This window comes from Emydura macquarii, unplaced genomic scaffold (assembly GCF_026122565.2).
Source record: "Emydura macquarii macquarii isolate MOO-44397 ecotype Brisbane River unplaced genomic scaffold, CSIRO-AGI_Emac_v2 contig_18, whole genome shotgun sequence".
NCBI lineage: Eukaryota > Metazoa > Chordata > Testudines > Chelidae > Emydura > Emydura macquarii.
In genome coordinates, this window is record NW_027130155.1 from 2,728,159 (window position 1) to 2,741,188 (window position 13,030).

At 39.0% G+C, this 13,030-nt stretch overlaps 1 protein-coding gene across 5 annotated transcripts in view; it reads right to left on the bottom strand.

Annotated features, from left to right (window-relative positions):
* KCNAB1 (potassium voltage-gated channel subfamily A regulatory beta subunit 1) overlaps positions 1-13,030 on the bottom strand; it is a 214,806-nt gene that overhangs the window by 69,562 nt on the left and 132,214 nt on the right. For all 5 annotated transcript variants that reach the window (XM_067548647.1, XM_067548405.1, XM_067548487.1 and 2 more), the window contains one exon: positions 7,181-7,224. In XM_067548647.1, the coding sequence (XP_067404748.1) occupies positions 7,181-7,224 (44 nt within the window). The remainder of the gene's footprint in view (positions 1-7,180; positions 7,225-13,030) is intronic.

Here is a 13,030-nt window from a genome sequence, read left to right on the forward strand (position 1 = left end):
ATAATATAAATAGGAAACAACAGTAATTCATTTGTATTTATTTTTCAGATGTGCAAGATGCATCTGCTACACCATGTTTATTAAGAACTAAAATAGGCACTAAGGACAGGCCCACACTGCAGCCTCAAATTCAACATCCTCAGTATGAGGATGTCTTAAGTGCATCCAGACCGGAAATTTGCAGTATGGACCCATCATTGGACCAGACTCAGAATATTTTCAAACTTGGAAAAGTTTGGATCCATATCCAGACTTCATGGCATGGATCCTTCTGTAGTTAAAGAGTTGATATGGGCCTATAAAAGAATCCCAGATCCAAAAGACCTCTGAACTTTGGGGGATTTGAAATCCAGCCCTGAATCCACCTTCACATTTCCTGATTCCAAATGTCACCATCAGGGACTTTCTCATTCTTTCCTTTTGCAAAGCTCAAGAAAGCCTTTATCCATAGAAATCGTTTTCCCAAAACAAATACTTCAATTTTGTTTTTCTGCTATATGTAAAATCTGTTCCAGCAATCTAAGATTCACAAGCAACCTCACAATAGCAAACCAGAGACATGAAGGAGGAAAAACTACATTGCTTAGGGAACATAGATCAATTCCAAGCTTTGAAGGGCTTATTCTCAACAGTGAGATAAAATATTTTTATAATTCTGCTCAGCGTTTTGACAGTGTATTTTTTAAAGATGAACAATGCTCATAAATAAACTAGACTTGGACAGGCATGCTGTACTCAGACAGGACACACAAATCCGAGAGCAATGAAAGAAAGTACTAAAAGTAAGTACCTTCCCTCTCCGAGTAATGTGTGCGTGTTAGAGAAGTGCTCCCCAGCTGATTAATCGGAGAAATGGTTCCTAGGCTGGGCAGGACACTGATGAAAAAGAATTCATAATACAATGCATGTAAATAAGGGAGCAAACAGGTGATTGGGGAAACAAAAGAAGAGATGAAAAGGTCACAAATAGAAATGATATGCAGTGCAAAAGATAAAATAATTAACTTAAAGAATCCATAAGCTGAGCTAATCGCCTTCAAGAATCAAAATGCATGTAACCAAAAGGAGAAATGCTTATTTGCCACACTCTATTCTAAGGAGCATATCCAGCCACATTTTCAAGCACAGGTGCCTAAAGATAGGTACCAATGTTTTTGCTGAGGCATCTATCTATATGGCCTAATTTTTGGAGGTTCTGAACTCCAATTGTCTTCAGCTGCTCTCTGGTAGCCACGTGACTTACATGGATTTAGGTGCCTAACAGACATCACAGTTTGAAAATTTGGCCCTACTAATATTTTAATCTTATTTGCAGCAGGGGAGATTTTTCAAGGCATACACGGCATTTAGACACCTGACTCCCACTGACATGCAGAGTTAGGTGCCTAACTGCCATTTGTGCTATTGAAAACTTTCCCCAGCATCTTCATGGTTGTTAATGCTAAATTAAAATCAACATTTGCTCCCACTCGGGCAAAGAGAAAACTGACTGATTAAGCAAGGGGAATGGGAGTCATGAAGATTAACTTCAGGTAAATAGAGAACATATTTTTGTTAGGTCAGGTAACTTCCAAAATATTAGACACACTGGGAAAATTCTGTGCTCCCTCTAACTGATGTATCCCTATTAAGTCAAAGCTGAGAGCAAAATTTGGCCCAATGCAGATAATACATCTACACATACACATAGAACACAGACACTAGCCAAATTTTTTTTTAAAAATAGGAGTCTAAAGCTCCAAAATTCATATTTGGGCACCTACATGCCCTGATTTCCACACTTGCTCCCACTGAAGTTGAAGGGAGCTCCTGGGTGCACCACATTTGAAAATCTGGTCACTTATTTAGGACTGGAAAGAAAGACGGAGGAACCGAGTTTAGGCTCCTCGGTTTGCAATTTTTAGGACAAGTGCACTCCTCTGATGTTCGTACTAGCGCTCGAGGCCACCCCCTGAATGTGGGAAGCCTGCAGTGACCAAAAGTTAGACATAGAAGCTGAATAGCTGTACTCTCTTTGCCATAAATAAAGGCCTCACTACCGTGACCATCAAACTCAGTTTGGGAACTATTATTAAATATGGTCTGGCTATACAAGTGTCTAGCACTTGGTCTGATGCTCCCTGATTCTTTGGGGAAGCTCAAGCTATTATCACCACAGAGCTCTCAGTTAGCTCAAAGCAGCACTTACTCCATACTACACAATGCTAGAAAATGGGCAATAATCACCACACTGTCTGTTCCTGGAGTGGTGAAGCTCCCATGACATGGGGATAAGGGGATGCCTGCAGCAGCAAGTTTGACAGCATTATGTGAACTGTACTTGTGCAATCTGTTCCTTTCCTGAGTGGCATAGCCAGCAGTTTTGCAAGCTGTTGTGCAACTAGGGCACCAAAAGCCATTAATTATTTCTGGAATCCTGAAGCATTAATTCCCTTGTGAACAGCTGTAGGATGCTTTGGCCTTATCTTGTGATAACACACAATGCAACAAGTTTCACCTTTGTGCTGTCAGACAAATGCACACATCCCCATCACCACATCCCAGGAGGGAAACAGTATTGGCTGTGGAGTACAGACTGCATGAAAGCTGGCTGGGGAAATTATAGGCACTGAAGCATAATGATACAGATTACGTTATTATAAACGTATTGCTCCCAACAGCAAATAAAATGCTCATTTGGTGTTTCAAACATGTCAGGTTACGGATGATTTACAATTCAGTAAAGAGCCCTGTTTCTAAGAAAGAAAATACCGGAGAAAAAATAAAAAATAAAAACCTATTTTACTTTTTTTTAAACAATTAGCCTCTGCTGAGTATCTCCCTCTTTTCTCTACATATCCTTATGCTTCCTTCAATAGAAGCAAGTTGTACTTAAAGTAAGCCCCAGCATTTGAAAATTGCTCCCATAACACTATGAAAGAAACTAATGCTGCATCAGTCTGACACTTACAAACACAAGACCCAATCTTGCAAATCTTACTCATCAGCATAGTCTTTACTCACCTGCCTTCATTGAGACTGCAGGCATGAGTAAAGACTAGTCACATAAGTAATAGCTGGCAGGATCCGGCCCTTATGGCCCAATTCTGGTCCCCATTAAACTGGTGTAAATTTGAGTATTTCCACAGAACTTAATGGAGTTACTCCAGATTTGCACCATAGTACTGTAACTAAGAGCAGAATTCGGCCCTAAAAATCAGGGTGGGGGTAAGGAGCAATTTAAAATTAAAGGAAGGTCTAGGAATATTAAAGAAGTTTAAGGATACCATTTGAGTCACAAGATTTCCTTTGGGCATTGGGGAAAAAAAAAAAAAAAAAGAATAAGGTGTTTCAACTAACTTTGTTCAGTCTTGCCTCATCAGCCTAAAGACCAACCTGTGGCTGCAGTGTCACCTCTGACTTTGTCTCCGGTTCCAGCATTCATTAAAGAATCACTTCTTTTCTGTGACTTCATATCTACTAATAGATAAAATCCCTATCTTTGGGCTTGCCTACACAGGGAAGTTATTTTGGATTACAGTAGGTGTGAATTTAAAGCAGAATAACTATTCCTGATTAACTCTATATGTGCGTGCTCTTATTCCGGAAGAGTGCCTTATTCCGAATTCTTTTAATCTATTTCCAAAGTGAATTAAACTAATTCATAATAAGGCACTCTTATTCCAGAATAGGAGTATCCACAGATGGAATGAAGCAGGAATAATTAATCAGGAATACTTTGTTTTACTACATGTAAGTCATTCTTTGTATATTTCATCTACTGAGGCTGGAATGAGCTCCAAGTTGTTTTGATTTTATGGTGAAAGTTTTCCAGGTTCAATGAAAACAAATTTTGGGGAGAAAAACTAGGGGAGCAGAAAAATCATGCCATTAAAAAGAAGTTCTACGAAGATAAAATTAAAGCTGAGTCCACCTTAGAGTTATGTGCTCAGTACCACCTTCATGAGATGAGGGACAAGTAACTCAGAATGAAAGTTTTAATCTTTTTTAAAGTTTTGCTTCCCCTCTGAGAGATACATTGGTACTTCTGGTTCATGGAAGATACTCTAGAATGCGTCATTCAGTGACAGCCAAGGTAACCAGAAATCTTACTGAACAGCTTCAGAAATACCAGTAGATTTCAAGACTAGGAATAATAATAATTTTTTCCTTGTTAGTTAAAAGTTATTTCTGTTCTGGATACCTCCAGCGTCAGTCTAGCAGAGCATTCAGCATGTAAAACTGGGATTGATTCTATTTCCATCTTATCTTGAACTACTTATTGGCCAAATTGTGACCAGCTTTTATGGAAATGCATGGTAAGTGGAGAATTTATACGGGCAATTCACAATTTCAGTAACTGCACAGCTCACCTTCCAGAACTGAGACAACAGCCAAAACAAGACTGAACAGGACTTAGTCCCATGACTCTCTTACTTCTTCCATTATGCCAGCTCTTAAACCCCTAAACATTACAGTGCAAGAATTCTCATCAGGTACTTTGTTACAGAGGTTGTGGATTTTGTAGTAGATGTACCTGCTTCCTCTCAGCCAAAACAATTGAAGAATGACTCAGGATTTAGGGATGGAGGGAAATGAGAAGTGTGGGTTATCTACCAAGCTCGTGTGGGATGATTAAAAGATTAACTGATTCTCTCTTTGAGCAGTAACCGTGGAGATTATTCACAAACATCACACTGTTTCAGGTTACCTGTTATATATGTTGTTATCAAACGCCTCTGGCTCCAGATAGAGGCTGCTGATTCATTAGCAGTATGTGATACATGGCAACTGAGTTGAGAGACTGTGAGGGGGGGGAGCCAGGACTTTAGAGACAGACTACAGAATAATTAAGGAGTATGTATTTCCCTTATCACTTCACTCCTTTTATCTCTGCTACGTCTCATGTTTTTCTCTATTTCCTTTTCTTTCTAACAGTATGGCATAAAGTATACTTCTATCTTGGTGAGATTTTAGAAACCGTTAGAGAATATTACCGGGTTTTGGAAATTTTAGTAAACCTTAAACTAGACCTACCTTGATACTGTTGTGAGTTTAAACAAATAAATTTCTCTCAGAGAATAGCACAAAAGAAACTTAGAAAAGTTATTTAAGCTAACACTGTTGACATGGCAAAGATATAAAATACAACTGTTACGGATGCTGAAAAGGTGCTACAGTATAGGAGAACGCTTCTGTCTGCAAACCACAGAGAAAAAGACAACTGCCCAGTCAATTTCAAACTTTCTTTACTGCCTAGTTTTAGGCAACATGTCAGGGGCTACATGGCTCATCAGTTACTCGACTGATGTAATTGCCCAGATCTGTGGATCCATGCCAAGTAGTCCCCCTTTTACATTGCTTTTGTCAATAATAGTGGCAGCCGCTTGTTTCGTTTTCAAACCCCAAATTAGCTAAAGCAGAGCATGTGTCCCATGCAGCTGCACTCATAAAAGAACAATACATTTAAATGTCTCTATAGTTCTGTATGCTTTACATGAATGGAAGCCTCTGCAAGCAGCTTTTCCTGCTGTTATCATAATTTCTCCCGATTTCTTCTCACCATGACAACATTTGCTCATGATGTGACTATCTGCACATCTGCATTGGGTAACGAGACAAATCTTCTAAGCAATCCAGGATCTACTTATTTTTCTCAAAATGGATCTTATTTTTTATTCCATATTATAGATTAATTATGAGGTATTTTGCACATTTCCCTCTATTTAAATCTGAACTATAGATCTCAGAGCACTTTACAAGTATGAGCTAATTGCCACAGCACCCCTCTGAGATATGTAAGCACCAGAGCCATTTTGTAGGTGGCACACCATGGTGAAGATGTTGTCTTTTTCTCTCTCACGGGCAGAGCCAGGAGTCTTACCACCCACTCTGCTTCTTTAGCTACTAGAAATACTCTATTACTGACAAGAAGTCCTGACTGAAAAATGTTAAAGCTCCCACTGAATCTTCACGGTCACTGCATAGGTAGCTGAATGCCAAGGACTTAATGATAATGTGACCAGTCCATCTCCTGACACGTTCACTTTGCAGAGTACTGACAGTGTTGCAGAGTATTGACACAGAAACCAGGCTGTTTGGTGTTACTGATCCACATCACTATGACAAGAATCAGAATCTCTACAGATGCCCCACAAAATCGATACTGTTCTGTTTAGTTCTGTTGTCCCATCATTTCCAAGGACAGGTCATTTAATACCTCCACCGTTCCTAATGGTATGGTTTAGTGGTAACACCAGGATGCAGAGTTTGTTATATATACTGCATACTGTCTATCCAGTGGCTAAGTTGGTTGGAAATATTCTGCGGGAATGTTTTTTCTGTTGGAAAATGCTGATGTGTCCCAAGCAAAACAGCCATCGACTGCATTGACAATTCATTTACAAAACACAGACCTGAGCATTCTGATAAAATTTGGCATGGAATATGCTGATTTTCTGTTTCAAAATTACTTTTCATTTCAATTTATTAACATTTCACACTTTATAATAGAAAATAAAGTCAAAATCTAAACAAAATGCTTTCACCAAGCCAACCCTCTTTTTTTTTTTTTTAATTCTGTTTATTTTTGTATGCACAGATTTACTTTTGGTTCCATCTTGGAATGATTTTTCTAGAAAAACCCAAAAAAACAGAATTTACCACAAGACAGAAAATCCAGTTCCCAACTGGTTCTCCCAGCAACCCTCACAGACAGTGAGGGTTATATATATATAGCATGTGTTTGCACCTTTATATAGTGTTGCAGTATGTATGTTTAGTTATGTTTATATTATACCTGATTTGAAAATTGAAAAAAACCAAAGTTGTTAATTAATCAAGAAGTATTATGCACAATCTCCAACACCCAGCGTATCCTGTGAGTAGCTACAGCAGATATTTGAATAGAGATGCAACAGACTATGCAGTGCAATAGGATATAGAGAGACCAGTCGTCCTGGCCTCTCTTCTGGAGATCACACTTAACCAATGTGTTACAACTTCCTCCTGTCATGGGAAGCTCATCCCAAATGTTTAAGGTCCACAGGAATTCATATTCCTGTGTCTGCCCTGAGTCCCCTCTGTAAACACTTATAAATGTAGGTCCAGATTTTGCCCTAGTATAATTGGGCATAACACCAATTAAAGTCAGGACTGAATACTCTCTCTCTCTATATATATATAATTTAAACATACTCACCAAGGCCCAGGCATGAAACTCTTAGTCCAGATTTCCCAAGATTTCTAGAACAAACAAGAAAATAATTAGAAGAGAGTAGTATCAGATCCCATCGGAATACACTTATCACTTCAAGAAGGAAAATAGCAGACTGAGAATACTGGCATCTGGTTTTGTGTGAAGAAATTGTTTTCCAGCAGAAAGGCTATGTTCTGACCTGTAACATCAATTCATGTCCCCATAAAAATAAAACTAAATTCTTGGCTGGGATAATGTTAGAAATGTGATCATTTTGGAATGGGGAGACTTCTGCCGAAGTGGATTTTGACTGCGAGTGGAAGAAAGGAACAGGAGAAGTGATCAACCAATGCCACTCCTTCTGCTCTTGCTTGAGTGTACCAGGACACAAAGGATGCAGATGCAGACCAGTGGTCCTGGTTGCAGAGCACATATGTGCCCACTGAAAGACCAGCACTCAAAAAAAACAAACAAAAAAAAAAAAAACCCCCACTTTTTTTACAGTGGTCACTGTGAGTTCCTCATTTTCTGGGTGCCTGACTGGAGACCCTGGGGTCTGATTTGCAGGAGCGCTGCGCTCTCACAGCTGAAGTCAGCAGGAGCTGTGCTTTGAACATATAAAGTGCTATATAATGCTAAATCCTCTCAAAAATTGGGTCCTAAGTGTCTGAAATTGGGCCCCCAAAATTAGTGGACACTTTTGACCTTAACCTCCATGCCTCAGCTGGATAATACACCTCTCTATCATTAATGATTGTGAAGCATAGAGTGGATTGAAAATTTTCCGAAACAGTTTTCCGTGGGGAAATGCTGATTCAATAGAATTGATACCTTCCTCAGGATTTTTTTTCCTAAAATTTGAAATATTTCACATGGAGGGAAATATTTCTGTTTTCCAGCCAAGTCTAGTGAAGCACTTCAGTATTATACTGATGAACAGCACTGAAAAGCCCATGGAGAAATTAATAATTCTGTATTCAGAATAGGGTTTGAATAGTGTGCACTAAATAAGGCTTTGGCCACACATTGAACAATGAGAAGAAAACAGAATAATGAATAGCTTGTTCATTAAGGCTAAATCTACACTTACGATGGCATGTTGAGTGTTTGACTATCAACTAACCGTTAAGTGTTTCATTATTAACCTTAATAATGTTCTTTTAACATACATGTATTTATAAATTATACACACACAAAAACCTGTAGCTAGATGTATGTCTATAATCACATAAGGATATATGTATTAGTACACAATAATATTGTAATATTAAAATGTTGACATGTTATGTTGTTTAAGTCTGACAAATTACACAATTAGTATCTATTATCTTTCATTCCCAAAACATCTTCTTGAGAAATTATATTTTGTAGTAAGAATAAAAAGAAAAGTGGCTATATTTAGATATGTGTAGCATTTAATATTCAGTGTGATTCTGTGAGTAACACATCCATGTTTCTTGTGATTTCAGTATCGTTTAGTACTCACTGTAGTAACATTGATGAATGTATTTGCCTAACACTTGTCAAAATATAAATATCCATCATAACAATTAAATTAAACTACATGAGCAGCAGAGGATTGTGTCACAAGAAATCAAAACAAGTATATTTAATTCAACTATCCAATAAAGCCCAGATTTTGAAGACGAAGAAAAGTGCAGTTTTATCTGTAACATGGTGTGGGTTTACATTCAGTGAAATGATGCACTAGAAAGACAGTAACCTTAAACAGGACTGTAGACAAGAAAATTATCTGTGAGGCCAAGAAATATGCCACATTAAACCTTTGTCCTGGCTTGAAACCATCAGAATAGTCCTCAACGCCCTTTTAATTATACCCTCCTGTGTGAATCTTTACATTCTGAACTGTATCTGTGGAATTATTTTTGCCACGCTTAAGGTATAATTTTGCTAACCATGTACCTGCCTTTTACTCAAGAGCCCTTCAAGAGCTGAAGCCTTGGAACAATGACTGTGATTTATGGAGCTGTTAGTGAGCTGTTTAAAGCTGAAGAGCTTCCTCACTTGCTTAGCGCAAAGATTAGTTTCTATGGGGCAAATTCTCAGGTCTCCACTCAGGCCCCGGTGACTGCTTTCTGCAGGAACCTCCACCTCTGTACAGTTGTGTGTGTGAGGGGGAGGGTCACCTCCACATTTTTTGATTGGGAGTGCAGGATTTGCTCTGTTGGAGTAGTAGTAGAGGGGTCAGCCCCACCAAAGACCCTGTACACTGAACTCAGGGAGCTGCAAAAGGGGATCTCATTGCACCTGCAACACACTGTTCTCCCTGCCTCCCTTGCAATGCAACTCCATTGGAGCCATATTGCCATCTCCAGCCTGTGAAACTCCCTGTGAAAAGCCCCTGGAAACTTCACCCTTATGGAGCTCTGCAGAAAACTTAATATAGCCACAAGCTGTGTTAAGTTTTCTGAGTAGTCCTTTCACGATTATAGGCAAGGCAATGCCCATCCTTCCAGCTCCACCTACTCCCCATGACCAAGTCTGGAGGGAAGAAGGATGATGCTCTCTACGTCTCAACCTTCTTCCATGCGGGGATGTGGAGACCTAGAGCTGGGCACAGTTTTTCATCTGAAATATTTTTTGGCAAAAGTTGCAGATTTAGCAATATTGAAACATTTTGTGACTTCATCACAGTTTTACCAAATTGCTGTGCTAAAACAAAACCAAAACCTACAAAATATTTGGAAAAAATTTAAACATTTCATTCTGACTTTTTCAAAACAAACAGTTTTGATCTTTTGCTTCACAATGACATTTTGTTTCAAAATTTCCTTTAATTTTATTTACAAATCAAAAACATGATCAAAATCAAAACTAAATGTTTCGTTTGACCCAAAACAAATTTTTCAACTTTTCAATCTGCCAAAAATTTATAATTAATTTTATTTTTGATTTGACCTAAAACAATTTTTTTTTCATTTGTTGGCAAACTGAAAAAATCTGTATTCACCCAGCTCTAGACCCAAGTGGAACAAATGGCTGGCATGAGGAAGAGTGTTTGGAGTGAAAAAAAACCCTAAAATGAGCATAGACGCTATTCAAGTTGGTCTTTTGCTCAAGTGAATGTTAGTGACACTTGTTCAATGGTTCCATGATAAACAAATTCAGGTATTAAAATTACTGGAAAAACTTCTGCTCTTTAAGAAAAATGCATGATCACTGTTGAGAACTAGCAGTAGCGACACCAGCACATCAAACAATTCTACTGTAGTCTTCTGTCGGAGTATTCTTTGACCCTAAAAAGATTGCCAGAAAAGTGTCCTGGGTTTTGATTTTGAAAGTAAAGTCAACTTAATTTTAGCAAAAAGTTTGTCACCAACTACTGAAGAGTTATCTGACAGTGTGACGGAAACTCCCCTTTTCTTCTTTTAGGAACTACTCAAAGGTACTGATCCTGCAAATCCTTTTTCAGGTGAGTAAACAGGATTAAGGCCTTTAAGGATGTTCATATGTTTACAAATACTTTATTTCAAAACAAACCGTAGGTAGCAAAAGTCCTTTTTTAAATTTTCCTTAGTACCTAGATCCTGAATGCTTGTTATCTTAAAAATTAGGGACTGAAGTTTTATAGCCTGACAAGTTTCAATGACTATTAACAAGTGACTTTCATTTAAAACTCAGCACCCTTGGCAGACAAGGTAACTCTGCCAACTATGCAGTGAGTATGCCCAATATTATTCTCTTTTAGCAATGATTAATGCAGTTTTCAAAATACAATTCAATAAAAAATACTGGTCCTGGTGATCAATCTGATTTTGTTTTACCTTGAGAGCTGCTTAGAAATTGCAACTCCAAGGGCTGCACTGGTGAGTTGCCAGGAGTCCAAGATATGGTACCAAGTTTGAATATCTACACATCGTAGTTGCCATTAAAAATCCCGTATTTCAACTATTAGCACAGAAGCTCAGGCCTCTGCACTTCCAGAGAGAGGACAGCTCTGGAAGGGATTTTAGGGTGCTGCAGGCCATACTTTGAGAGCCCCTAGTGTCATGAATTCTCCAACTTAGAAAACTCCTAAATCATAGAGGAATTGTATTTGCACTAATCTTCTAGATGAGGCGGATGCATGCCACCAGGAAGAAGCTACTCAGGGATTTCACCCTCTTGGGGCTTAGAGAAAACACACAGACCACCAGTAGAACTGGGAACAAACATGGCTTTCCAGCAGGTTCAAGAAAGTAGTACTGTCCTGCAGGAAGAGGACCAGAATGAGGAGATGTGGACATAAATAAATTATGAGGGACTGTTGAAGAATACCTTAAAGAAGGTTGTGGACTATTTTGCTGAGAGAGCAGGGAACAGAGGGAAATACTTCTTTCTTCTCATTTGTACTGAGGTGGTGTCACAAAATATCTAAAACCTTCTGGGCTTGAGATGGCAGATTTTTCCATTCATTAAATCGCTACAGACCTGAAGGGACTGTGGCCTCCACAACAGAGAGTCCAAAGATTGAGCTTGATAAGTTTATGGAGGGCATGGTATGATGGGGACCCTAATTTGGCAATTAACTGATCTTTGACTACTAGAGGTAAATATGCCTAATGGTCTGTGATGGAGTGGGTTCTAAGTTACTACACAAAATTCTTTCTGGGTGTCTGGCTGGTGAGTCTTGCCCACATGCTCAGGGTTTAGCTGATTGCCATATTTAGGGTCAGGAAGGAATTTTCCCCCAAAGGCAGATTGACATGTGCCCTGGGGGTTTTTTCACCTTCCTCTGTAGCATGGGGCACGGTTCACTTGCTGGTGGATTCTCTGGTGGATTTCCTGGATTTCTGCTGGTGGATTTGAAGTCTTCAAACCATTATTTGAGGTAAACAGACTGGGTACTCTTTTTTTTACTGAGGGTCTGATTAGGCCTTCAGAACCCCAGCCTGCTTTGTTACTCCTCACTGGATATCTGTGAGATTTGAGCTGGGAATTAACTCCCTGCTTAACGATACCCAGGTAGGGCTGTTGCCCTTTTATTTGAAATTCACCAAAACATACTGTATTGCTGCCTTTTTTTTTTTTTTGGGGGGGCAGAAAATCCATTTGTATTTTGCATGACAATGAACACTTATTTCTTGAATTGGCATTTTCATGACTAGATAGTAGGGATGTACAAGGTTAACCATTTAAACGGTAATCAGCTGTTTAAATGTTTTAAACGGGGGGGAGGGAGAGAGCAGCAGCTGGCAGCGTGGGGGGAGTTGGGAGGTTTAAATGGATTTTTAATTAAACTAAATTTGACATCCCTATTAGATAGGTAAAGCACTGCCTAACCTGGCCACCTGCCAATAGTTACCACAAAGATGCCCCCTGCCCACTGATACTTTGGATAGACAGTCACCCTTTGAATGTCTCACTTCAGAAACGACTCAGCTGAAGCCAATCAAGACCATCTGACACTGCAACAACCTTCTCCCTCAGCAGAGCCTCTTTCGCATATGTACCTGACACTGCATTAGGGATTAGTCAAGGAGTTAAATGCATATCTTTCAGGGGGCAGTCAAACAATCTCAACAGAATCATCCTGATGGCCAAAACTGGGCATTACCTTGCTAGACAGTGGCTGCTGTACCTTCTCAACCAAAAGCCACCTTTCCAGACAAAATAGAACACAAGAAGGAACTTTGTTATTCCTGGAATTGGATGTGAAATGATTTTGGGGGGAAATCATGGGAAAAGGAAAATACCAGGATGGGGCCCAGAACTCACATTTTTATTTCCACAAAGACACTTTGAAAATCTTTGATCTCCTCTATTGTTCCTTTTTCTTGGTTACTGCTTGTTGTAGGTAAATTAATTTAACATGCACTGGGTTAATTTAACATTGTAATTACCCATAGTCCA